Consider the following 24,495-nt stretch of genomic DNA (forward strand, 5'->3'; position numbering starts at 1 on the left):
AGTAAAGGCAGCCAGCTGCTCCTTTTCTCGTGCCACATCATAAGTTTCTGTAAAAACAAATGAACAAGAAAAACAAAAATACAGCATTAACAAGCACCTCGGATGCATCGTCAACATTACAGTGGAAACAAAATTCTATGAAGATGCAGCTTACCACACTCGTACAGCACACGGCAGCGGTGTTCAGTCCAAGCAGTTGTTGGAACTTCGCAGTTCTTGATGGCCATTGGCACCTTTGCAGAATTTTTATAAAGTGGGCTAAAGTGTTGAGCGACTGCTCAGAAGCCAGAGTGATGGTACGACAGACACGTCCTCGTTTTCTTCAAATGCAACAACACAAAATCTTTTGTGTGCTGAAAAGAGGGAAACATGTAAGCACAAACCACACAAGCCATGATAATGGTAAGAACTATATGTCCTTGAGACGTAACGTACACATAAGTAAATGAGGGTTGTTTCTTGTCAGTTTTTTCAACTAGTGGCGCGAAAAGAGCAAGACAAATCCTGCATAGGCTGAATTGAACCTTCTACAATGCGTCTTACCTTAACCTCAATGTGCTGCATACGACTGTAGCCTATCACTCTGGCGGGCGAAGACAGTACGATGTTTGACGGCTCATTTGAGGTGGATCGTTCTCAGCCCATCACCAAAAGTATTTCTTTGCTCGAAATGAACACAATGAAAAGCAAATTGCTCGTGTATTTTTAGCCTATGACTTCATTCTTTTAATGTAACAATGGAACATGACTGCTGGCAAAGGAATTACATATTTAAGCACATACCACTTACAATAATTACTGAAGCTCACAAAAAATATATTACACCATTGTCTTTCTTGGAATGTAACATTAAGTGCCTTTGAATATTGTTGCGTGAATTTGACACATTTGCAGACAATATCACAATTTGCACCCGAAGGGAATATGCAAAAAAGAAACATGCAATCAAAACAATGCTTGCAACAGACACTGACAAATACACGCATTCTAGAACACAATATTTTGCTGATGAAGCCACAAGTCATGGCTGCATAAAATATAAAGATACAGTTCTTGCATATGTTGGCTGAAGTGTTGAATACATCAGAGGCCAAAGAAATCTTGCAAGGTTTCGCAAGTGCTTGTTTTCAGGATGAAGCAAATTAAGCCAACCTCTTACTGCGGTATTTTTCGTCACTAGTGTGAAAGAAATATGTTGTTTTCCGCTATTGCGGAGGAATAGTTTTGAAGATTTCATAGACTGCCAAATGCATGAATATGCATTTGGCAGTCTATTAAGCAAAATCAACCCTGAATGCTCTTTTAAAGCAAAGGTACTAAAAGTGATGCTTTTTTATGTCGTTTATGCCATGCAGGCTGCCCGTTCACTGGAGAAAGAATTAATGCTAGCCAAAATGGAATGCAAGAGTAACAAGTTGATGAGGGCTAGTTGGTTCATAATTAGAACAAAGAAAGTAACAGCGCGAATGGAAGGACGACAAAGGAACGTGTAGTGTTATCGTTATCTCTGTTGGGGCCAAGCACTAGTGTGCAGCCTTATGACGTCAATGGTGTAAAGTGATAAAAAGCGGCTGTTGAATAAACACGGGGCTTTCTTTTAGGTAGTGACATCGGAGTGGCGTCTGTCTTTCAAGCGCATCGTACCGCTCGGCTTAGAGCGGACACGACATGGTGTCGGAAGTGGGATGGGCCTCCCATTCCTAGTTGCTATTGCGGCCCTCACCCTGTGTTCGGCCTGCACGATGGCAGCCTCGCCAGCGGCTGGCATCCCACCACCGACGCCGTTCAACTTCTACCAGACTTCCGAATGGCCAGAATGGATCATGTCATTCGATGATTACCGCTATGCGTCGGAAATCAACGAGAGAACGGAGGAATCCCAGGTGCGAACGCTTTTGTACACCATGGGTAGGCAGGCCAGGAATATTTTTCAAACTTTTGGCCTTACCGAAGAGGAGTCTCGATGCTACGAGACAGTGAAAAAAAAGTTTGACGCCCACTTTGTGGCCACGAAGAATATAGTCTACGAAAGCGCAAATTTCCATCGCCGTAAACAAGAACCCGGAGAAAGTGCGGACAACTTTGTGACCGCCCTGCACGAGCTTGCCGACCGCTGCGAATTTGCTCGATTCCGAGAGCGAATGATCCGCGACAGATTTGTTGTTGGCCTCGAAGACGCACAACTGTCAGAAGCACTCCAGGTGGATTCTACCCTTACGCTGGCGACTGCTCTTGCAAAGGCCAGACCCAAGGAAACAGTTCACCGGCAGCAACTGGAACTCCGGGCCGTCAGCAACAAGGCGACAACAGGTGAACTTGGCATGGTCCATCGAACATCGAGCACATTGCCCGGCACATGGGAGGACCGAACAACAGGACAGCAACGGCAGTCGCTCCAGCGTTGGTCGCAGGGGAAGCAGCGACGGCAAGGGTGCCAGTTCTGCGGACGTTCGAGCCACGCGAGAGCCGAGTGCCCGGCACGTTCAGCACGGTGTGACCACTGCGGAATCAAGGGACATTTCGCCAGAGTATGCCACAAGAGAACCGAAAATCAGGTGGGCGTGTCTGTGCTAGAAGGTGACGTAGAGAACTTTTTTGTTGGGACACTTAACGGATCAAATGCCCGATACGCGGAAGTGTCTATCAACGGTGTACGCGTAAGTGCGAAAATTGATTCAGGAGCGGAAGTTACGGTTGTTCCGCCCGATTTCCCCGGCATACCGTCTTGTATAGACAAGTCGCACGCTGTGCTGAGAAGTGCTGCAAACCGGCGTCTCGAAGTTAATGGTTGTTTTTCAGCAGATATCATGTGGAAAGGCAAAACGACGCGACAAACATTGTACGTTGTAGAGTCACTGCAGTGTGTTCTGTTAGGGCTTCCAGCTATCAAAGCTCTTGGTGTGGTCAAATTTCTTGATGTGGTTGAAGATAAACAGTACGAGTGCATGTATCCGCAGCTGATCTCTGGTTTGGGCACGATGTCTGGGGAATGCACCATTCGCATGAAACAAGGAATGGTTTCCTTTGCAATTTTTGCACCACGGCGGATACCCATTCCGTTAAAGAACTCTATCAAAGTAGAGTTGGCCAAAATGGTCAAAAGCAACGTCATTCGGAAGGTAGACGGTCCGACTAAATGGCGTGCAGGAATGGTTCCCGTGGTCAAACCATCAGGGGAAGTTCGACTCTGCGTGGATCTAACCCAGCTGAACAAGAGCGCCCTGCGCGAACGATTTGTCTTGCCTACCGTAGATGACGCCCTTGGGCAATTGGCGGGAGCTACATACTTTTCAAAATTGGATGCCAATTCAGGGTTTCACCACGTTAACTTGGCAAAAGAAAGTCAAGAGCTCACAACTTTTATCACACCGTTTGGTAGGTACTGCTTCCAGCGAATGCCATTTGGTATCACCTCGGCTCCGGAGTATTTTCAAAAGAGAATGGCGGAAATCTTAGATGGCCTCCAAGGGGTGGTGAACTTAATGGACGACGTTCTGGTTTATGGAGCTACGAAGCATGAACATGATGAACGGTTGCACGCAGTGCTCAAAACGTTGGTTGCAGCCGGGGTGATACTCAATCGGGCGAAATGTTCTTTTTGTGTCACTACGGTGGCGTTTTTAGGTTACGTGGTTAGTGCCTCCGGAATTAGGCCGGATCCTAAGAAAGTACGAGCCATAAACGAAATGCCTACGCCTCCTAGTGTTGCTGATGTCCGCAGGTTTTTGGGCATGATAAACTATCTGGCAAGGTTTGTGGGCAATCTTGCTGACGTGGCGGCACCGCTCCATAGTCTTCTCGTGAAAGACCGTAAGTGGCACTGGGGCCCGCCTCAGAAAAAATCGTTCGAGTGTCTGAAGCAATTGGTCACCTCTACGCAATGCGTTGCGAAATTCGACCCTAAGCTGCGCACTATTGTGTCCGCCGACGCGTCGTTATTCGGTCTCGGCTGTGTACTCATGCAAGTGCAGTCAGATGGCGAAAGGCGGCCGGTTGCATATCACTCACGTTCATTAACACCAACGGAACAACGGTACGCGCAAACAGAAAAAGAAGCGCTTGCACTGACGTGGGCGGCGGAACGGCTGGAAGGTTTCTTGATAGGTCTGGAATTTCAATTTGAGACCGACCACAAACCACTTGTATCGCTACTCGGACAGTCGCCCATTGATGCGCTTCCCCCTAAAATACAGATTCCGGTTGAGGCTCATGCGATTTCGATATTCAATCTCATATGTCCCAGGAAAGCAGATTGGCACCGCCGACGCCCTTTCTCGGGCACATTGCGCGGAAACAGATGTAGAGAAGGGCGAGCTAGATTGCAGCGAAGTATCGAGCCATGCACAAGGCTGTGTCAGCGAACTGAAGTTTTCGGCACACTGGAACAGAATGAGCTTGGCGCAAGAACAAGACGAAACCTGCCGACAACTTCAGTTGTATTGCAGGGAGGGCTGGCCGTGTCGTGATAAAGTGAGCAGTTGGCTGAGCCCTTATTGGTCGGAGAGAGCAAACCTTACAATATGTGACGGTGTGCTCCTACATGGGTCTCGCCTCCTCGTGCCTCAGAAAGTAAGGAGTGAAATACTTTGTTCATTGCATGAGGGTCACCAGGGCATTGTGAAATGTCGTGCAAGGGCCCGAGAATCTGTGTGGTGGCCCGGTCTCAGCGCCGAGCTAGGAGCTCTGGTAAACAGTTGTCGAGAGTGCGCGAGGCTGCGCGTGCAAAAACCCGAGCCCATGATGCCGTCCGAGTCTCCTAGCTTGCCTTGGTTGAAGATTGGAGCTGATCTTTTCCATTTGCATGGAAGAACGTACCTTGTGGCCGTAGACTATTTTTCGCGATATCCGGAGCTCGCCCTATTATCTTCCACGACCTCAGCGGCGGTTATCGTACAAATCAAGAGCATATTTGCTAGGCACGGGATTCCAGAACTGGTCGTAACAGACAACGGTCCTCAATTCGTGTCTGCAGAATTCGCGCTCTTCGCAGCAAGTTATGGCTTCCGTCACGTCACATCCAGTTCCAGGTACCCGCAGTCAAATGGAGCAGCCGAACGTACTGTGCAGACAGTAAAACGGTTGTTGGAAAAATCGCTTGACCCTTACCTGGCCCTCCTAGCTTAGAGGGATTCCCCAGGTCCCTTGGGTACTTGTCCAGCCCAGGCGGTTACAGGCGGTTACGCTCCACGCTCCCCGTACACTCGAAAAAACTTGTATCATCAAAGGCGAGCAGTCTTAGAAGCCTCCGACACAAGGACAAGACGTTTCGGAATAAGCAAAGGCTCGACTACGACCGTCGTCATGCTGTAACTCGGTTACCACAACTTGTCCCTGGAAATCGAGTATGGGTAAAAGACAGCGAAATTCCAGCAACGGTGCTCAGTCCAGCCCAACGGCCTCGGTCGTATCGGGTGCGGACAGACGACGGGATCGAGTTAGACAGAAACAGAAGGGCATTGGTTAGATACAGCGATAGAACCTGCGCGCATGACCCGCCTTATGACTTTCCCGCGACTCTGAACGCTGCAGGGCAATCCGAGGAACTCAGGTCCTCAGCACGGCATTCTGCGCTCAATTCATCACCGGCGGCTTCTTTGGATAGCGGGAGACCTAGTCGTTATGTCACACGCTATGGTCGAGAAATTCGACCACCACAGCGATACGGCTACAGTTGAGACCTGCATACGGTTGTTCTGTGCTGTTGCCATTGGTACTGGTTTATTTTTGTTTGCTTTGTGTTGCAACACTTCCTTTAGAAAAAAAAGGAAAGATGTAGTGGTTATCGTTATCTCTGTCCGGGCCAAGCACTAGTGTGCAGCCTTATGACGTCACTGGTGTAAAGTGATAAAAAGCGGTTGTTGAATAAACACGGGGCTTTCTTTTAGGTAGTGACATCGGAGTGGCGTCTGTCTTTCAAGCGCATCGTACCGCTCGGCTTATAGAGCGGACACGACAGAACAAAGACTACGGGGCAAGCGAGACAGACATTGTCCATTCACGTTACGACTGAATGACACTCTTCAGGCTGCACGAGTAAACTGAACAGGAGAGCTTAATGAGCTTTTACTATATAGATCCGACTGTCTTTCATGGTGTTACTAGAAGTAGTCAGATGGAAATTCATAGACACGGGGTGTCGCTGGAGCAGACGTTTCGAAAAGCGGACATTTCTTCAAGGCTGCAACTGCTTTCCTTAGTGCGTGTATGAATTTTCATCTCTTCAAGCTGCCATTTTAATCTGAACTTCTGCCTTTTTAGAAGTAGTCAGTGACTCTGAATCAATAATACTTGAAAAGATCAGAGGAAACCTATCTCAGCAGCTCTGCTAGTTTACATGCTGCACAAATTCAAAATGCAGCCCACCAGCCCCCCCCCCCCCTTTTACTGGTTCGCAAAATTTAGCCTGAAGCAAAGCGCAAGTTGCTCACATAAACAACAAACAGCAAAAATTACATTACAGAAAACAAAACTGATGCACTATAAACGGACTGTTTCACTACTTGTATGTATGCAGGAGAGGAAAAACTGCATATGTCGTTGATCCGTATGGTAGGCACACACACTTGTGTTCAATGTCATTTGTACTCCACATAGAAAAATCTGCTGAAAGCTGTGAAGCTTTCAAAATGTTCAAAGTCTTAGATACAAAAGGCTGATGGTAAAGGCCATCCAGCGTTTTGAAATAACGACAACATATGCCAACTCCCTCATCGGAGCTTATAATATTGGCTATTTGGACAATGTGGCCATCTCTCAATTTAGCACAGTTGTCTTTCTTCTTAGCAGTGAAAATAGTATCCCCAATTTCAAGCGTAGAATACTGGTGGCCCCTAAATCCTGAGGGAACTGGACCATCATAGTGTTGTCCAGAGAGCTTATATTCAGGTGCCGAAAAGGAGTGCACTGCTTGAGGGCCCGCTTCTTTCTCCTTTAGTCGTTGCACAATTTGCTGCAGAGCTCGTGCATGAGTCTTCAGCAGTGTTTTTACCTCATGAAGGTAATTTTCAAATCTGAATGCAGAATATGCATCGAGCGGTCCAAAGGATCGGACATCGTCAGCTACGTGGAGCAAGAAATGAACATTGTATACATAAATCCCATTTCCATAAAGCTGACCTGCTTCAGCAACAAACTCCCTTAGGAGACACTGCAGTGTTGACATGAGAAGCTGAAAATTTCTCACTGGCAAGAATTGTTATGGCAACGTTTAGCTTCATGAAATGGTTGAAAAACCTGCTGTCCATGTTCCCTTTCAAAACAACAGGCCCATAATACAAGAGGAAGTTTCTGAACTCTACAGCCTTCCACTGTTCTAGAAATAGAAGAGCTCTTGGTCGCCGCTTCATTTCAGAAGGAACATGTTCATCAAAATGCACAAGGCTTGAAGAAATGGTCACTTTGGAAGAGGATCGCAACTTTGCGTGGAATAATTCACTAGAAGTTTTCGCATCACACCTAAACAAACAAGGTGCATATAGTCCAATGGAAAGTGGCTCACTAACCCTATGCGTAGACACAGCAAAGGCGATTCCCCATGGTGGTGTGCACGTTGTTCTATCAGCCTAAAGCTGTCATCAGTTCGCAGGGGACTTGTACAATCCGGGAAAATAACCTTGTTGTAGGCACTCGAGTAAGCACCTTTCTGAGTACATTTCTCGCATCCGTAGTAGGCAGTGTGGCCCTTAATACATTTAATAAATGCCCTTGCAGGTGCGTCACATATGAATGCACTGAGCTGAACTCTGAAAAAAATGATCATTGTAGGTGATACCTTCCCTAAGAAGTACTTTCATCTCCTCAATGAAGTCAACCATATAAGTGGTCAAATTCTGGGGCTTTGTGTCTCCTTCATAAAGAGCAACAATGAAAGGTGTGGAAACAGTACTTTCCTTCACACTCACAAGTATTGGCCAGAACTGCCGTCTCGAGCTTCTTGAAATGGGAAGCCCGTCTACATTTACCAGCAGCGACAAAGTGTTGCACATGTCGGGGACATTTCTGGCTATGTGATCCCGAAGAGCAGAACACAATCCAAAATAATAATAAGAGCCACCATCCATCGGAACTATTGAAGTCTCTCTTGGGGTTTTCAGCAAAGTTCTTGCATCTATAGGCAATTTTTGGTGGTGAGGCTTGAGGATCTTCAAGAGGGAGCTGAGGTGAGCGGCAGGTATTCTTGTTTCTAGCGCCCAGTGCTGCAATTTCACACGAAGACTGTCCTCAGGGGCCTCGCTATCCTCAGTACCTGCATCCGCCAAAGAGCTTTCGCCGCAAACTGCACTAGGTGACACCAAATTGTGCTCTTCTCCACATGGTTCTCCGCTGGGAAGGCGACAGTCAGAACTATCACTGGCGCACGGAATGCGGGCCGAATAATCAGCGGCCTGCTGTAGTAGCCGCAAGTGCAGAAGTGTTAAGGTCCAATCCATCACTGCCGCTGTGACTGGAACAATCGGATGCATCATCCAGGATAGCTTCGAGCTCGTTTTGTACATTTTCGACAATCCGCCGCCGTCTCTGACGAGATGAAACTTCACCAATCTAACTTTTTACCCTTGACCTCTTCATATTTGCACAAGAGACACGCCACCACGACGCCGCCAACGGAGCACAATCACAGAACACTACACAACAAAGGTGCTGCGGCGCTGCGTTAACACGTGGTATACAAGCAGGTGTCAGGTGAACGAACCGCAACGCACATGGTAGCGCACTGGGTTATATGTGGTGTTATTACATAATTTATTATAAATAAAATAATTAGGCTTGTAAATTCGATAGGGAACGCTACAGCGGCAGCTGCACTGACTTAATAACTACTGAGCTTTTCCTCAGTCCCCAGCGGCTGCGAAGCAACTGACCAAGGCGGCGGTCAGACCTGCGACGCAGCAGAGGGTGCTAAGAATCTCTGGGTACGGACAGGCCGCCATTGAAATCTGAATTTGGCTACGTATAACGCTAGAACTTTATCTAGTGAGGCGAGTCTAGCTGTACTATTCGAGGAATTAGAGGGTGTTAATTGGGATGTAATAGGGCTCAGTGAGGTTAGGAGGCCAGGCTTATACAGTGCTGAAGAACGGACACGTCCTATGCTATCGTGGCTTAGCTGACAGAAGAGAACTAGGAGTGGGGTTCCTTATTCATAAAGATATAGCTGGCAATATAGAGGAATACTATAGCATTAATGAGAGGGTGATATGTATCGTAATTAAGTTTAATAAGAGGTACAAGATGAAGGTGGTACAGGCCTACGCGCCTACATCCAGCCATGATGATCAAATAGTTGAACGCTTCTACGAAGACGTAGAATCAGCAATGAGTACGGTAAAGACACAGTATACTGTACTGATGGCGTGACTTCAATGCAAATGTAGGCAAGACGCAGGCTGGAGATCATGCAGTTGGGGAATATGGCATCGGCTCTAGAAACGCCAGAGGGGAGTTACTAGTAGAGTTTGCAGAACGCAATAATTTACGCATCTTCTACAGAAAACGGGCTACTCGTAAGTGGACGTGGAGGAGTCCTAATGGCGAAACTCAAAATGAAGTAGACTTCATAATGTGCGGCCACCCGGGCATTGTACAGGATGTGGAAGTAGTTAACAAGATACGATGCAGTGACCATAGAATGGTAAGATCTAGATTTCAACTTGACGTGAGGAAGGAACGGCAGAAACTGATACGCAAGAAGCCGATTAATGAACTAGCTCTGAGAGGGAAAGTTCAGGAATTCAGAGTTTCACTTCAGAATAGGTACGCGGCTTTAACCGAGGAAACCGACCTTAGCGTTGATGCAATAAATGATAATCTGACTAGTATCATCAAGGAGTGTGCAGTGGAAGTCGGGGGTACAGTCGTTAGACAGTATACTGGTAAACTATCCCAAGAGACGAAAAAACTCATTAAGAAACGTCAAGCTATGAAAGCCTCAAATGCAACAGACAAAATAGAGCTGGCGGAGCTTTCGAAGTTAATCAATAGGCGTAAAGTATCCGACATAAGAAAGTATAATATGGAGAGAATTGAGCATGCTTTAAAGAACGGAAGAAGCCTCAAAGCTGTGAAGACAAAACTGCGCATAGGCAAAAATCAGATGTATGCATTAAGGGACAAGGAAGGAAAGGTCACAAACAATATGGATAGAATAGTTGAGGTAGCGGAAGAGTTCTACAGAGATCTGTACAGCAGCCGAGGCATTCAGGATGATAACGTAAGAAGGAGTAATAGCGCAGAGGAATCTGACATCCCACCAATATTGATAGAAGTAAAGAAAGCCCTAAAGGGAATGCAAAGAGGCAAAGCAGCTGGTGAGGATCAGGTAACATCAGACCTGTTGAAAGATGGTGGAGAGATTATGTTAGAGAAACTGGCCACCCTGTATACGAAGTGCCTCTCGACGGGGAGGATACCAGAATCTTGGAAGAATGCCAACATCATCTTGATCCATAAGAAAGGGGACGTCAAGGATCTGAAAAATTACAGGCCCATAAGCTTACTGTCCGTTGTCTACAAGCTATTTACAAAAGTAATTGCTAACAGAATTAACACGACATTAGAGTTCAATCAACAAAGAGACCAGGCAGGATTTCGTACAGGATTCTCAACAATAGACCATATTCATACTATCAATCAGGTGATAGAGAAATGCGCGGAATGCAACCAACCCCTATACATGGCCTTCATAGATTACGAGAAGGCATTTGATTCGGTGGAGACATCAGCAGTCATGCAGGCACTGCGGAATCAGGGCATCGACGAAGCCTATATAAACATAATGGAAGAAATCTACAGCGGATCCACAGCCACTATAGTCCTCCATAAAGAAAGCAACAGAATCCCAATAAAGAAGGGCGTACGGCAGGGAGACACGATCTCTCCAATGTTATTCACCGCGTGTTTACAGGAGGTTTTCAGGGCCCTAGATTGGGAAGAGTTAGGGATAAGAGTTAATGGAGAGTATCTCAGTAACCTACGATTCGCTGATGACATTGCATTGATGAGTAACGCGGGTGACGAATTACAGCTCATGATTACTGAACTGGATACGGAAAGTAGAAGAGTAGGTCTGAAAATTAATATGCATAAAACTAAAGTAATGTGGAACAATCTTGGCAGAGAACAGCGCTTTGCGATAGGTGGCGAGACACTGGAAGTTGTAAAGGAGTACGTCTACTTAGGACAGGTAGTAACCGCGGAGCCGAACCATGAGAGTGAAATAACTAGAAGAATAAGGATGGGTTGGGGCTCATTCGGCAAGCATTATCAAATCATGAATGGTAATCTACCACTATCCCTCAAGAGGAAGGTATATAACAGCTGCATCTTACCGGTACTTACCTACGGAGCAGAAACCTGGAGACTTACAAAGAGGGTTCAACTTAAATAGAGGACGACGCAGCGAGCAATGGAAAGGAAAATGATAGGTGTAACCTTAAGAGACAGGAAGAGAGCAGAGTGGGTCAGGGAACAAACGGGGGTTAAGGACATCATAGTTGAAATCAAGAAGAAGAAATGGATATGGGCCGGGCACGTAGCACGTCGGCAGGATAACCGGTGGTCATTAAGGGTACCTGACTGGATTCCAAGAGATGGCAAACGCGTGAGGGGGAGACAGAAAATTAGGTGGGTAGATGAGATTAAGAAGTTTGCAGGTATAACGTGGCAGCAGAAAGCACAGGACCGGGTTGATTGGCGGAACATGGGAGAGGCCTTTGCCCTGCAGTGGGCGTAGACAGGCTGATGATGATGATGATGATGAGCTTTTCCTTGGCACGTTCATGCCTCCATTTCGGGTTTTCTAAGTATCAAACCGCGGCGCGCGAAATCAAATGTGTCCGCACGACGTCGGTGTCCGTTGTGTCTGCTTAGCCTAACTATTAACTGCCTTGAACCGGGTCACGATTTCATTTTATGACTACGTATCCGCAGAGTATGATGAACAGCTCGACCCTCCACGAGCTACATGGCATGCAAGGCTCGACAAATAAAATACACCAAAAAAAGGACTCACCACGTTTCCCAGTGCTGCAGGGACCCATCGCGTAAGATCTTCTCGAAGGTCGTACTCGAACAGAATGAGAGAAAGCGCCAGCATGGCGTGCGCTTAAATAGGTGCAGTACAAAAGAGGTGATTATAACGGGGTTTTGCTAGTTTTGCGCGGCGGGCGTACTGGCGGCGGGATTGTGCAGCTTTGTTCGCTATAATATTTAATGTAAGAATATGCTTGAAGCGTATGTATGCTTATAAAATTTTCTAGGCCCGAAAATAATGGTCTATGGTGCTCTCGTTTGCTTGAGCGAGTTTGCTCTTATAGTCGGCCGCACCGTCGTCGCACGTCATCTCCGTAGGTGTTTTCTCAAACTTCCACTGCATGCAAACAGCACAAAAATGGCCTCTAAAATGCCTGTAAGTTTATAACAAAAATGACGACGTTGCCTATGGCTACTTATTGCAGAATAAACAGGTTTTGAAATATGTTTTATCATATACGCAGAAGATATTTTACTTGGTTGTCAACGAATAAATCTCCGAGTAACAAGTACGAACCTCGGAGGCCGTGCTACAGCTTGTACACGGTTGTTTTGATTTCGCAAGTACTAAAACAGGTTACAATAATGCACAAAAAAATGTGGTGGCAATTTTTTGCATACCATTCATCCTAAAGTGACGACCATCGAGATACGGTTCCATCGTTTACCGTATCACGAGCCAGAATCAGGGAAGTCAGCATAAACTCGCGTTGCTGTGATTAATTTCGCAGATGAAGTTTTCTCGTCCATTTATCGCTTCTGCTTCAATACATGCTAATGACTGCATCAAGTTGTGGCAAGTCGCGAAAGTTGAAAGACGAAAAAAGGTGTATGCGACGTGCTTGTGCTTAATGAAAATATTGCGATTGTGGCAGAGAAATCTTGAACCACATTTCGCAGCTTAAAGGCACAGCTTTCGGTTTTAACGTACCCTGCAGCGTTTTCTTGCTTGCATGCGATTCTCGCTAAGTGCATAGGCAAGTGTTTGGATGTTCCGCTTGAATATTGTCAGTGAATGGTGCAGTTACATTGACCGGATAATGCTGCGGCGTTGTCTATTACCGACATTGCGTTAGCATTGTTAAATAACGTTTCATCAACATTGCTGGAAAGAAATGTCAACGTTTCAAGAGTTGTAAATGTTGCAGCAACATTACCATAAGTTGTCCAACGTTGTGCACCAAAACACAACATTCGAAACGTTGCTGTAATGTTGCAGCAACATCTTGTGCTACCAGGGATTGCTCGACCCCGGAGGAATATGCTAACGAAGGTTACGTATGATATTCACAACATCGCACCGTAAAGTGCACTTAGTTTCGACAATGCTGACGTATGTCGCACCATAAATTCCCTTTTAAACGCCAGTGTTGTCGACGTGCCTGGTAAGCTCACGATGTGCACACAACTACTACGCTTACAAAAACACGTCGATCCACCTCGTAACTCTTTGCTCAAAGCCATAAAATACAGCACAGAGGAACTCGCAGACTGCTTCGCATGAAACCGATTCCCACAACGCGTGTGATCTGCCAACTTTATTATTACTGAGTCCTCACATTCACCACTGCAGTGTTTCAATAAGTATGGTGTTGTAGCGCAGCATCATAGGATGGGCGGACAAGTACAACTGCCACCGACAGGTCATTTTCGGACGCACAAAGTGCCATCAAAATGTAACTGTTAGCGCGACCGATTGAATGTAAAAAAAATACTTGAAACATCGTCACTGACACGTCCTTGGCTGCAATAATTACCATGGCTGATGGCAAACAAAAACACAAAATATGACTGTGTTATTTCCTGCATATTCTATATTTTATTACCGTAAGATCGGTTGCGATAACAACTAATTTAGTCCAACATCCAGCAAGACAAGCCAATAAAAATGCTGGAAAAACCCCACACTAAAGAAACGCGAAGGGCAAGAATAAACTAACGATTCAGCCAAAGTCCACGACATTGCATTAATAATGAGGCTTTTGACCAAATAAGGAATGAAGAATGAGGACGGGAGCGATGTAATAATGAGAAATTGTTTACTTTATCGCATATTCAGTAGACCAAAACTTAATTTTGCAACTTTTTCTGTTTCTTTCTAGCTGACGGTCTGCTTTCCCGCTGTTTTCGTAGGACTCGATTTACATGCCTTAAACAGCAGCCTCGCTCGATAAAACTGCCGGAGGAAACCGGTGTTACACCGCTTTCGCACAGATCTTTTTCTCCAGCACAACAGGAAGATGAGCTACGGCACCAATGTATTCTAGATATTTTTCTTTTCTCTTTATCGCCTCAAATAGATGTTCGGAAGGCTGTGTCAGGTCGGCAAACAGTCGGCTTACCATGAGCCTGAAGCATGGCCATAAACTGATGGAAGCCTACTAATGCCTCCTCATCATGTCCTAAAAACGACTGCAAACACACTCGGCAGGACATTTTTTTAAAGAAATTGCTGCACGAGGTTACCCGTAAAGTAGTAGAGTGCGTTGTGCTTTTCGATGTCTACGACGTCAACACCTGATGTGTCGCAGGAACATGGCACCTCTGACCCTACAGCAATGAGTGGTGGTCCTGCTGCAGAACCATCATCCATTGCCTTTGCCAGTAAATATGTGACACCGAAATGGCTGTAATGAACATCCAAAACACGTTTGGATGTTCATTACAGCCATGCCTTCTTCTCACTGTGCCAAAGAGATTCTCGGGATGGCCCTGCTGCAACTGGCGTGTCACGAGAAAAGTGAAGCTAAAATTTTGGGAGAGGTCTTCCCACAAAAAACAAAAGGCAGCCTGGATGATAACAAGCCAGCGACGATTTGTGTCAGGCTGTCTGGGGCTGCCAAATCTCCAATATTTGATCCATTTGACTGCTTCCTGCAAAAACTCCACATGGCCGGAGTCAGCACTGATAGCAAAGTCCATCTTGCCAGACCTGCTAGTGATGTTTTTGGTGTTTAGACAGTCAAATATTTTATCAAATCTTTCAATAAACTCTGCTGTAGACGTGGCAGTCCCATCCATTTTCCCGAGAGTAATCATGACTGTCAATGCCACTGACACTGATTCGTTCAGTGCCTCAGTCGCAAACTTTAACCCTCGTACGTTTAAAAGACCTCTTGTAAATATGATTGTCTGTCAGTTTCCTTGCCAATTTCATTCCGATTGAGTCACAGCTCCCCTATATTTCCACAATGTATTTCCATTCAATAGTGTATGTGCAAATTAAAAGTTTGTGAGGGGCACGCAAGTTAGTTCTGGGGCACTTTATGAGGTGTGATGTCAAAAAAAAAACATGGCTGATCCCTCCGTCATAGGAATCGGTATAACACGAAAGTGAAACGTGTCTTCACAGAAGTAGTGCTTACTGTGTAGTGATATATGAGAGCTTGTACAATGTCTATTCGTGTTTCGCAGCTATAGCACCGTTTGATGTGGATGCACCCACGTTGACAGCATGTCTCTATCGCGACGACTAACGCCTGTGATCATGAATTAACCGTTGTGGTAGCTGACGGTGTGAACATATATTTGGACACAGCGAATCGTGAATCCCGCGTAAGGACGATATCAACAAGCTCATAATCAACACTGGTACCCGGTATGCACTTCTTCAAAGCGTCGTCAATTAAGGAGAGAAACGACATGGTGTGCGCTTTCTAGTAATGGGTAGCCGACGCCTGTGCTCATGCATACATAACACACACTGTGCTTCAGCAACACGGGACGTAGTAGCCTGAGCCGCAAACGCGTGCGTCCCGCTGGCCTCTGTCTCGCAGGCGCTGCTCTCGCTCCACCAAGGCACGACATTCGCCCGTCGAAATCGCGTCCTTTCTGCAACGCATATTCCAGCAGTTTTGTTAGTCGCTGCTCTCGCAACTGAAGCAATCGGCGGCGGAGAAATCCCGTTGGTGCACGTGGAAGCTACACTACTCCGATGAGCCGACGCACCGACTCACGCTAACACGAAGCCAAAGGCAAAGAACGTAACTGCGCGAAGGGTGCCTCGGCGACGCCAGCGCGGCCGCTCTGGTATCGAGACGCTTTAACCATGACCTCCGATATCGTGTGCAATCTCGGAGTAAGCGCTAGCGATCGTGAAGCATTACTTCTTTTGACATCTCACAGACGGCGGCACCGCCCCGGTCCGCCCGCCGCGAAAGGGAATGTGTGAGAGATATAAGGCGCGTTCGCGCCGCGTCTAGCATTTCCCGAGTTAGCTTAGTCGGTAGTGCGTCGGGCGCTTGCCGTCGCGGCCGCAACGTCGTGGGTTCGATTCCCAGCGGGGTGTCTTTTTCTTGGTTTTTTTTCTTTCTCACCCGTTGGCGTCCATTTTATGAACGTCATATCCGTGACGGATGTACTTGGTGGACCCCGGCATAAAACACTTTCGTGTTAAAAGAAAATAAGCTTTGTGACCGCCCACTTCCAAGAATCGATCATCTGGAATTGCGTTTAACTGCTTTGAAAGCGTGACATTACTTGTCCCCTGATCACATACCACTGCCTTAAAGGGGCCCTGCAACACCTTTTGAGCATGGTCAGAAAACGCTGCTGATTGGTAGTCGAGGCTCCCGAGAACACGCGAGCCAAACATTATAGCGCGGCACGTGAACTAGAATTTACAATTAATTAGCAAAGTCAGCTAGAAATTGCTCCCTCTTCTCTCTATAAATGATGCGATATAACTAAATTTCTGCGCCATATGCACACGTCCAAGGCGCCTGGCTGATTTGAGCAGCCTGAGCTGCGCAGTTACCGTGACCACCGCGGGGTGCCGCCACGTGCCTGAGCGGGCGCTCGCGATCACCCTGAAAGTCATGACGCGCGCTGTCGAATGGACTCATCCTCTTGCCCCCATGTCATTCCCCTTCTTGCGTAGCTTTCAGCGCACTCGCTGAAACTGCCCAGTGAAGGCATAAAGATGAGTGAGCCAGACCAGACCTGAGAAGATAAAATTTCTGTGGGTGGACTCGACATCGGGGCCTTGCAACACGTTGTCCACGCATCCCTTTAGCTTTTTTTTTTAGCTTCCGTGACACCTGCCCTGAGCTCTTTTTCGCTTCCGGTTTCTGTTTTCTTATAGCTCTGAAGACCCCAGTCAGTCCACAGGACATGTTTTACGAACGGTAAAATATTGTAATAAGCAGCATATTGCGTCCTTTCCTCACCATCTACCCCTGCTCAACAAAGTTGTTTAAAAGTAACCTTTTCACAAGCTCTTGGGGTGAAAACGCACACACACAACAAGTAACATAAAAAAACACATTGGTCACAGGTGTCTGTTTAGTTGAATGAAAATCTGACCATCACATGCGGCGTTCTTGGAGGGGGTAATCTTAGGGCCTCTCCTTTTCTTGATACACAAGAACTCTTCAAGGGCCTCTGCTTTTCTTGAACACACCCTTAACACCCGACGTAGTTCTGCACACTGATGACACCGAAGTATTGTTCTCTGATAACGCCCTCAATCTTTTTGATCGACAAGCAAATCTTTGGCTGGGATATCTGACTGGCTTAATTTTAATAGATTAGAAATAAAACCAAGAAAACGATATATGTTTTATTCCGTTCACGCAAACAGACTATCACAGGAAAACCTATGATAACGTATTAAGGGCAAGCAATGATCGTGTTGTAGCGCATATGTTTCGTGGGGTATTTTTTCAATAACACTTAGAGTGGTCTTTACACGCCATTTATGTCCGTACAAGTTTTTAGGATGTACGGGTATTATCTGCAAATGACGACAACTGCTCCCTCTATCGTTAAAAAACAACTATATTACGCAACTGTTCACTTGGATCTCCATTATTACCTTCTTGTACTGGGGAATACGACAAAGGCAACCACAGATAAAATGCATGTCTTACAAAATCAAGCTATACAATTAATAGAAGGGGCATTATACACTGCGCCTCTCTTTAAGAACGCTGAAGCACTAACGATAATAAACATCGTGAAAAAAAAAAGGCAATATTTATTTATAAGCAGCAACAATCTAATCCTTCGGGGATTTTTCAGAGGCATCTTCCGAGTGACCACCTCGACAACCTGCAATATAAGGCTTATAGAAAAGAAAAAGCGCGTACAAATTACGACACACAGAAACTAACGTATCACATTTCATATTTTCTTAAAAAAGATCCTTTTGTAGCTGTTCTGATTGAGGATATCGGCTAATATTGCATTTTCGAAATAAACATACGCTACTATCTACACAAACATAATTATTGTTTTGTACTCTCTAAGATTTTTTTTGTTTGTGTTCTTTAAACTTTATGCCAGCAGTTACTCATGGAAATCACATTCACGTTTGGTTATGTTCTCTAAATTTTGTGCCAATAGTTAATCACGTATATTAATTTCTTGATGTTATTGCCTGGGCTAGTCCTGTCACCTGTTTGGTTTTCCATGAACACTTGTGGCTCATATGTAATAACTAACATTTATGTTGCCTTTTTAAGGCATCTTTTTAATTGTTAATCGTAACACTGAGCTAATAATAATATCTGGGGTTTAACGTCCAAAACCCCGATATGATTATGGGGGATTCCACGCCGTAGTGGAAGGCTCCGGAAATTTCGACCACCTGGGGTTCTTTAACGTGCACCTAATTATAAGTACACGGGCCTCAAACATTCTCGCCTCCACCAAAAATGCAGCCGCCGCGGCTGGGATTCGATCCCGCGACCTTCGGGTCAGCACTCGAGTGTCATAACCACTAGACCACAGTGGTTGTAACACTGAGCATTGTATCATTTTGGTAGGGCTTCGGGGTTTATAGGGGGCAGGTGCCTTGTCAGGCTTTTTTCCCCTTTTCGCTTCTCCCCTAGGCACTGTACTTTTTTGCCTGAAATAAACTCCTACTTCAGCCACAAAACTTTTGCACCGCAACTAAATGATAAGCAGTCGGGAAGTCAAATGCGGCTGAGGCAGTCGGCACCTATGCTATGCTGTCGGCGCCATTGACGTATTCAACCACGAAGTTACACTCAGCAAGTAAGAGGCTCCGGTAGAGCATTCGGCTATTTATGTTTCGAAGAGTTTCAGTATGCGAGAGGCTGATAGTCACTTTGCAACACGAATTGCTTTTCTGAAAAGGTCATCACGGAATTTTGAATTGCCCACACAAGAGCCAGAGCTTCTGTTTCGATATTTGAGTAGCGTGCTTCTCGTTTAAGACTGGCCTTGGCTACTGGATGTAGCACCCCTTCGAGACGCTTTAATAAGACACCTCGACCACTGGACGAAGATGCGCGTAGGATGAAGGGTTCTTGTAAGCCCGGTGACCGTGCTGCCATATCGGGGGCGTTGTAGTATTTCAAACGCTTGTTCATGCCATTCTTCCCAGATTACCTCATTAGGACCTCGCTTCCTGGTGATTTCCGTTAGAGGTGCTACCACAGCGGAGTAATTCGGTACGAAATTCCGGTAATAACCGGTTAATCCAAGCAAGTAGCAAAGTTCTTGGTCTATTGTCTCTTTGCAGCCTGAATCTTCTCCAACGTCTAAATCGGAGAAGTGGTTCCCGACGGTATGTCCCAATAACATTACCTCAGGGCTTTATCTAAGACGTTGCAGAAACTTGATGAGAGTGGTGATGTGCTCTACCAAGGCTTCTGTAGCTATTAGCACATCGTCAAAATAGTCATAGATGTTCAAGATTCTTTCTACTACTCGTCTCAATAGTCGGGTAAATACCGCAGGTGCTACTTTGATGTCAAACGGCATGGATCTAAATTGATAAAGAACCGCGCCCATCTCAAACGCAAAACATCGCAAGAAAAACGAACACGAGTAAACAACGACAAACACAGACACTGACCCGCAACCAAAACTTTATTGCTAAAAAGACAGAATAAGCAAGGAACCGCGAAAGAAAGACAACAGAAAAAACCACCTCACATGAACAAAGAACCAAGAGAACATAAAAGTAACAATCAGTTATAAAATCGCGGTGACTAATGCTTAACTAATCCGCAGACACTCTCGCAGGTACGATACCTTCGCCTGTGACAAGGCTGGGTAATGCACTTGTCACCTCCCACCGACATGAAGACGCGGACGCAATATGTCCGTTGTGTCAAACGCAGGTTCGCAACTGCTCGTACGGCAGTGCACCACGCAACCAGAACCAGGCTCGTTTTTAATAGCGGAGCTGTTGAAGCCGAGCGTTGCTCCGTCAATCGCGAACAAGCGATTCGACAATTGCACTGAGACGGCGAAGTCAACAACCGAACTGACCTACGACAGACATATATAGTGTATGTACAAATATATCTGCGACCCTTCCTTGTCGATATGCTTCCATCGCAGTGGCTCACCACAGCGATAAGCAGACCAGCGGTTTATCGCTCGTGCTGCCCCAAGCAAAAGGTGTGTCATCGCACAGCATCCTCGCACAGCCACAAGTCACCTCGGTAGCCCACCCTGCTAAACCTCTTGCACACGAAACGTTAGGGAGCACTGAAATTACGGCGCGATAGAGTGCATGGTACGTGTTTTTTTATTGCGATAGCCATTGTATGGACAGTCTCAGCTGGTTTTTGCCGGCGCCGTCATGCACCGTATATATATATATATATATATATATATATATATATATATATATATATATACACAAAAGTTCCAAAGAAAAATATTTGAGAAAACTGCTTCCGAAGCGCGGAATCGAACCAGCGACCTCCCTCTCCGCAGCGCGTGGTTCTAACCACTACGCCACAACGCGCAGATCCTTGAGGTTGCTAACGGCGAGCGTTATATACACACCCTTTACCGCTGGCAGGGCTCAGAGACGGCGGGCGCTTATAAGCGTTTCTTCATTACCAGCGAGATGGCGCGAGGAGCGCAACGGGCGCATTTAAAAGTCGTCGGCCAGCTCGCTCGCCTCTTCTAATATTTGCGCAGGCAGAACCTTGCCCTTCCGCTGTCTACTGGCGCAGTAGTTGCTGCCGGGGGGGGGGGGGGGGCAGATGTTTTTGCAGCGTAGCAGCGCCTCCATCACGGGCCGCTTTTCTTGCTATCGCATTCATTGCCTCGTCCTTGCGGCGAAACTGTGACGTTTTTGTATTATGCGGGCTATCGCAGTAAGCAGAAAAACACTAATGCGCAATAGATAGAAAGTTAAAAACCACCTAATAGGACGTTTTGCAGATCGATCTCGAACTTACTAAGTGCATCTTTTTGTCACCTTCTTTGCTTGAGAGGTTATTTAATTTTTCCTGGTTAAGCAGTTAAACAGAACACAAAAAGTTAAGGCAGCTTCGCACTAGCGGTGCCAAGCCGGAAGGAAGTGCGGAGCTGGGCGGCCTGCGTTGTTTCTTTTTATTTTTCTCTTTCATTTTTCCTCTGTTTCTTTCTCGCTCTTTCTTTCTTGTATCTCTTTTTTGTGTCTGTTTCTTTGTCTTTCTTCCCATTCTTTCTCTAAATTTATTTATTTCTCTCTCTCTCTCTGTGTACTCGTTCTCTCGCCCATCAAAGTTGTTGCATCCCACGCCGGACAAATCAGCGCACGTGTTCTTGCAGCGAAGCAGAAGATGAAGAAGAGGACGAAGAGAGCACGTGCCGGTTCATGATGATGATAGTTTTCTGTTCGCTCCGCACGGACTAACGGTTGGCTGAACAGCACCGCTGTTAGAAATAGTGTGACTTACTCCGTGCAGTAGCCAGCAACATGCATTTGGTATCGTTGTCATGGAGAGCGTCAGCATATTTTCAACTCGGGCCAAGTCTACCTGGGGCACCCTGAATATATATATATTTCGCTCGTGATAAACAGATTCATTCCGTAGAGCTCCTGCCACGTTATATCTGGCATTTGTCACAAGACAATACACCTAGCGAGGTGAAGATCGAAAAACTTGCGATATCATGAGGGGAAGGGAAATTAGTAATTGTAGGGGTTCTTGGCCACGGCAGCGTTCCGGGCTGAGGCACTTACTATCGTATGGTTGGGCAGGCGGTTAAAGTGGCTGCAGTGCGCGCTCGATGACAGTCGCCTCCTTTATGAACTCATGTACCGTTGTTGGCGGATCTGATTCAAGTTGACAACAAGCATTTACCACAAGCATTCAAGATACCTTACAACCCCACTAATTTCTCAAGCGAAGCTTGCATTGCCTCACAAGTATCTTTGGCGTTGTAGGTGCGACTAGAGCACTGCACGGGCCGATTTTTCCGGCCCGGGCCCGGCCCGGCCCGAAAACGCCATGCTCCGGCCCGCCCGAGCCCGGCCCGGTGTTCTTAAATGTGGCCCGTACCCAGCCCGGGCCCGAAAGGTTTGGGCCCGTCCCGGCCCGGCCCGACCCGACCCGATCCGTTTCAGCTAGTTATGCCTTGAGCATAAAGGAGGCACTGTCTAACCTTCGGTTATTGTGAAGATACCTGCCACACACAAGACATTTTCTAGAGATTGTTTTGGGAATTTCTTTCAGTGTCACGACTTTCACTGGTACTGTGTGTACTTTCGGTTAATTACGCCCGTAACACTCTTGCGAAATAATTGCAGGGCAATATAAAATATAATTGGAGTCATAGCTGGCTGTTTCATGTACGCACGCAGTGCTAACCACGCAATCTTATTTTTGCATTTCAAAGAACGACTACAAAATATACCTCCATAAACTGAAAAAAAAAAAAACATGGCAGACATTTTTAGTTTAAGTTTTACATCAATTGCATACGAGCTAGGGCTGTTGAGTAAAAGTAGCAAGTCTGCAAACTTCATCTATTGCACAATGCAATGAAAAAAAAAACGTGCTCTAGCTGCTTCTGGTAGGAATACACCAGGCTGGGCAGCGTTACATAAATTAAAGCTGTCGTGTTGACTCCTCGGCAGGCAACTGCACCCAACGTACGCAACGTTTTCGTGTTCAAAACAAGAACGTTCTTTGTCCCACCCTTCTTCCCCGAGTCACCGCCACCGCAGTGCCATAGATCTGTCAAAGCGAGGCACACCCGTTAGAGAGCGAGCCACCGTCCTCGCTGTTCCCTGAAGATGGGTGTCTCGTCGTCTTCGTGTGACCGCCTTCGATCTTTGAAAATGTTACGCCTTAAAGCGAGACCGGACTAAGGGCTTCCATAACAACTGTCTATTAGAGCGCCGAAGTGAACCAGCCGGCGGCCTCTTTAGCGATCCCCGTCGACGTGACGTGTCGGGTGTCCGGAGCGTGATTATACAGATACGTATGAGACCCGGGCCTAATACGGGCCTGGCTCAGGCCCGAGCCCGACCCGAGCCCGAAGATCACGGGCCCGAGCCCGGCCCGGGCCCGATCCAACAATCCCTTACCCGGCCCGGCCCGGCCCGCGGGCCGGCCCGGGCCCGTGCAGTGCTCTAGGTGCGACCGCCAAAAAAGCTGGCGCCCGCGAGCGCAAAGACATGCGGCCCTCGAAGATGCGCCGATCGCATGCGTATTTGTATGTGCCGTTTTCCAATAATTGATGCTCTATCTATCGTGGGATTGTCGGCGATCAGCCGTTTCTGATACGGCAATCTGACCTTTTATCAGGGTTATCGAGGTGGCTTGTCGTTTCACGTTGCCTCATTTCATTGTTGCCTGGATATGAATGCATGACGATCGTTGGTGCCTGTAGCAACTGCAGTGTTGCGCTGCTATGCCCGTGGATGCCGGTCCAATTCCCGGCATGCAGGAAGGAAACAGTTGGGAAGGAAGCATGGCGCAATAAGAAAGAAAGAAAGAAAGAAAGAAAGAAAGAAAGAAAGAGAGAAAGAAAGAAAGAAAGAAAGAGAGAAAGAAAGAAAGAAAGAAAGAAAGAAAGAAAGAAAGAAAGAAAGAAAGAAAGAAAGAAAGAAAGAAGTACGTCGGGCACGCATACGCCAAGCGCTTGCCCTCATTTTCTCGATAGGACTAGGTCTCCTGCATTTGTTTTTTATAAACAGAAAATTTGAATAAGTATACTCGAGATTCGTCATGTGCTTCTCAAAGAAGACAAACTATTGTTTCATTAGGGCAAATCTGAGAAATGAAGACCACCAATTTCTTCAATCGTTCACCCCATAATATCCTGCCCAGCGACGCCTTACGTTACAGAGTCCTTGAATGAAATGTGTTTCTCTGGTGGGCGTAACATAACGTCATTTTGGATGATAATCGCGTCATCTGCCGGTGCTTAGCTTTTTTTGTTTCTACGCCTTTGAACGTCGTCTTATGCATGTTGTGAATAACTGTGCCCCTGCGGTCGCAAAAGTCCTTCGACGCACCGTCATCGACGACGCCAAGGACATGAGTGAACGCGCACGCCTTCAACGAGCACCGTTACGCCAGAACATCCTGTATTTCTTTTTCTTTTTGCATGTAATCGCTCATTTCGTATATGTGCGATGGCGTCAGTCTGCGGCGGAAATGTGTTTTGTCTGATGGAAAGTTCACTTACGCGCTTCTCTACCCGGCAGGTTTTTACCTTGCACATTACGAACTCTTACCACAGAGCTTTTGCATTTCG

The 24,495-nt window shown here is 46.5% G+C and overlaps 1 protein-coding gene across 1 annotated transcript; it reads left to right on the plus strand.

The window, feature by feature from the left end:
* The first annotated feature begins 1,742 nt into the window (after positions 1-1,742).
* LOC119381890 (uncharacterized) lies at positions 1,743-20,180 on the plus strand. Its single transcript, XM_037649672.1, has 3 exons — positions 1,743-2,528; positions 19,520-19,564; positions 20,124-20,180. The coding sequence occupies exons 1-3, from the start codon at positions 1,743-1,745 to the stop codon at positions 20,178-20,180; spliced, it is 888 nt and encodes a 295-aa protein (XP_037505600.1).
* The last annotated feature ends 4,315 nt before the right edge of the window (positions 20,181-24,495 follow it).

The sequence above is a fragment of the Rhipicephalus sanguineus genome, chromosome 1, assembly GCF_013339695.2.
Source record: "Rhipicephalus sanguineus isolate Rsan-2018 chromosome 1, BIME_Rsan_1.4, whole genome shotgun sequence".
Taxonomy (NCBI): Eukaryota; Metazoa; Arthropoda; class Arachnida; order Ixodida; family Ixodidae; genus Rhipicephalus; species Rhipicephalus sanguineus.

Excerpts from the sequence above, each read along its gene's own strand:
- LOC119381890 (XM_037649672.1), top strand. The coding sequence starts at position 1,743 with ATGGCAGCCTCGCCAGCGGCTGGCATCCCACCACCGACGCCGTTCAAC. Across the intron at positions 2,529-19,519 it reads TCAAGGGACATTTCGCCAGA|CCTGAATCTTCTCCAACGTC; the intron begins GTATGCCACAAG and ends GTCTCTTTGCAG. Across the intron at positions 19,565-20,123 it reads CGGAGAAGTGGTTCCCGACG|GTTCGCAACTGCTCGTACGG; the intron begins GTATGTCCCAAT and ends TGTCAAACGCAG.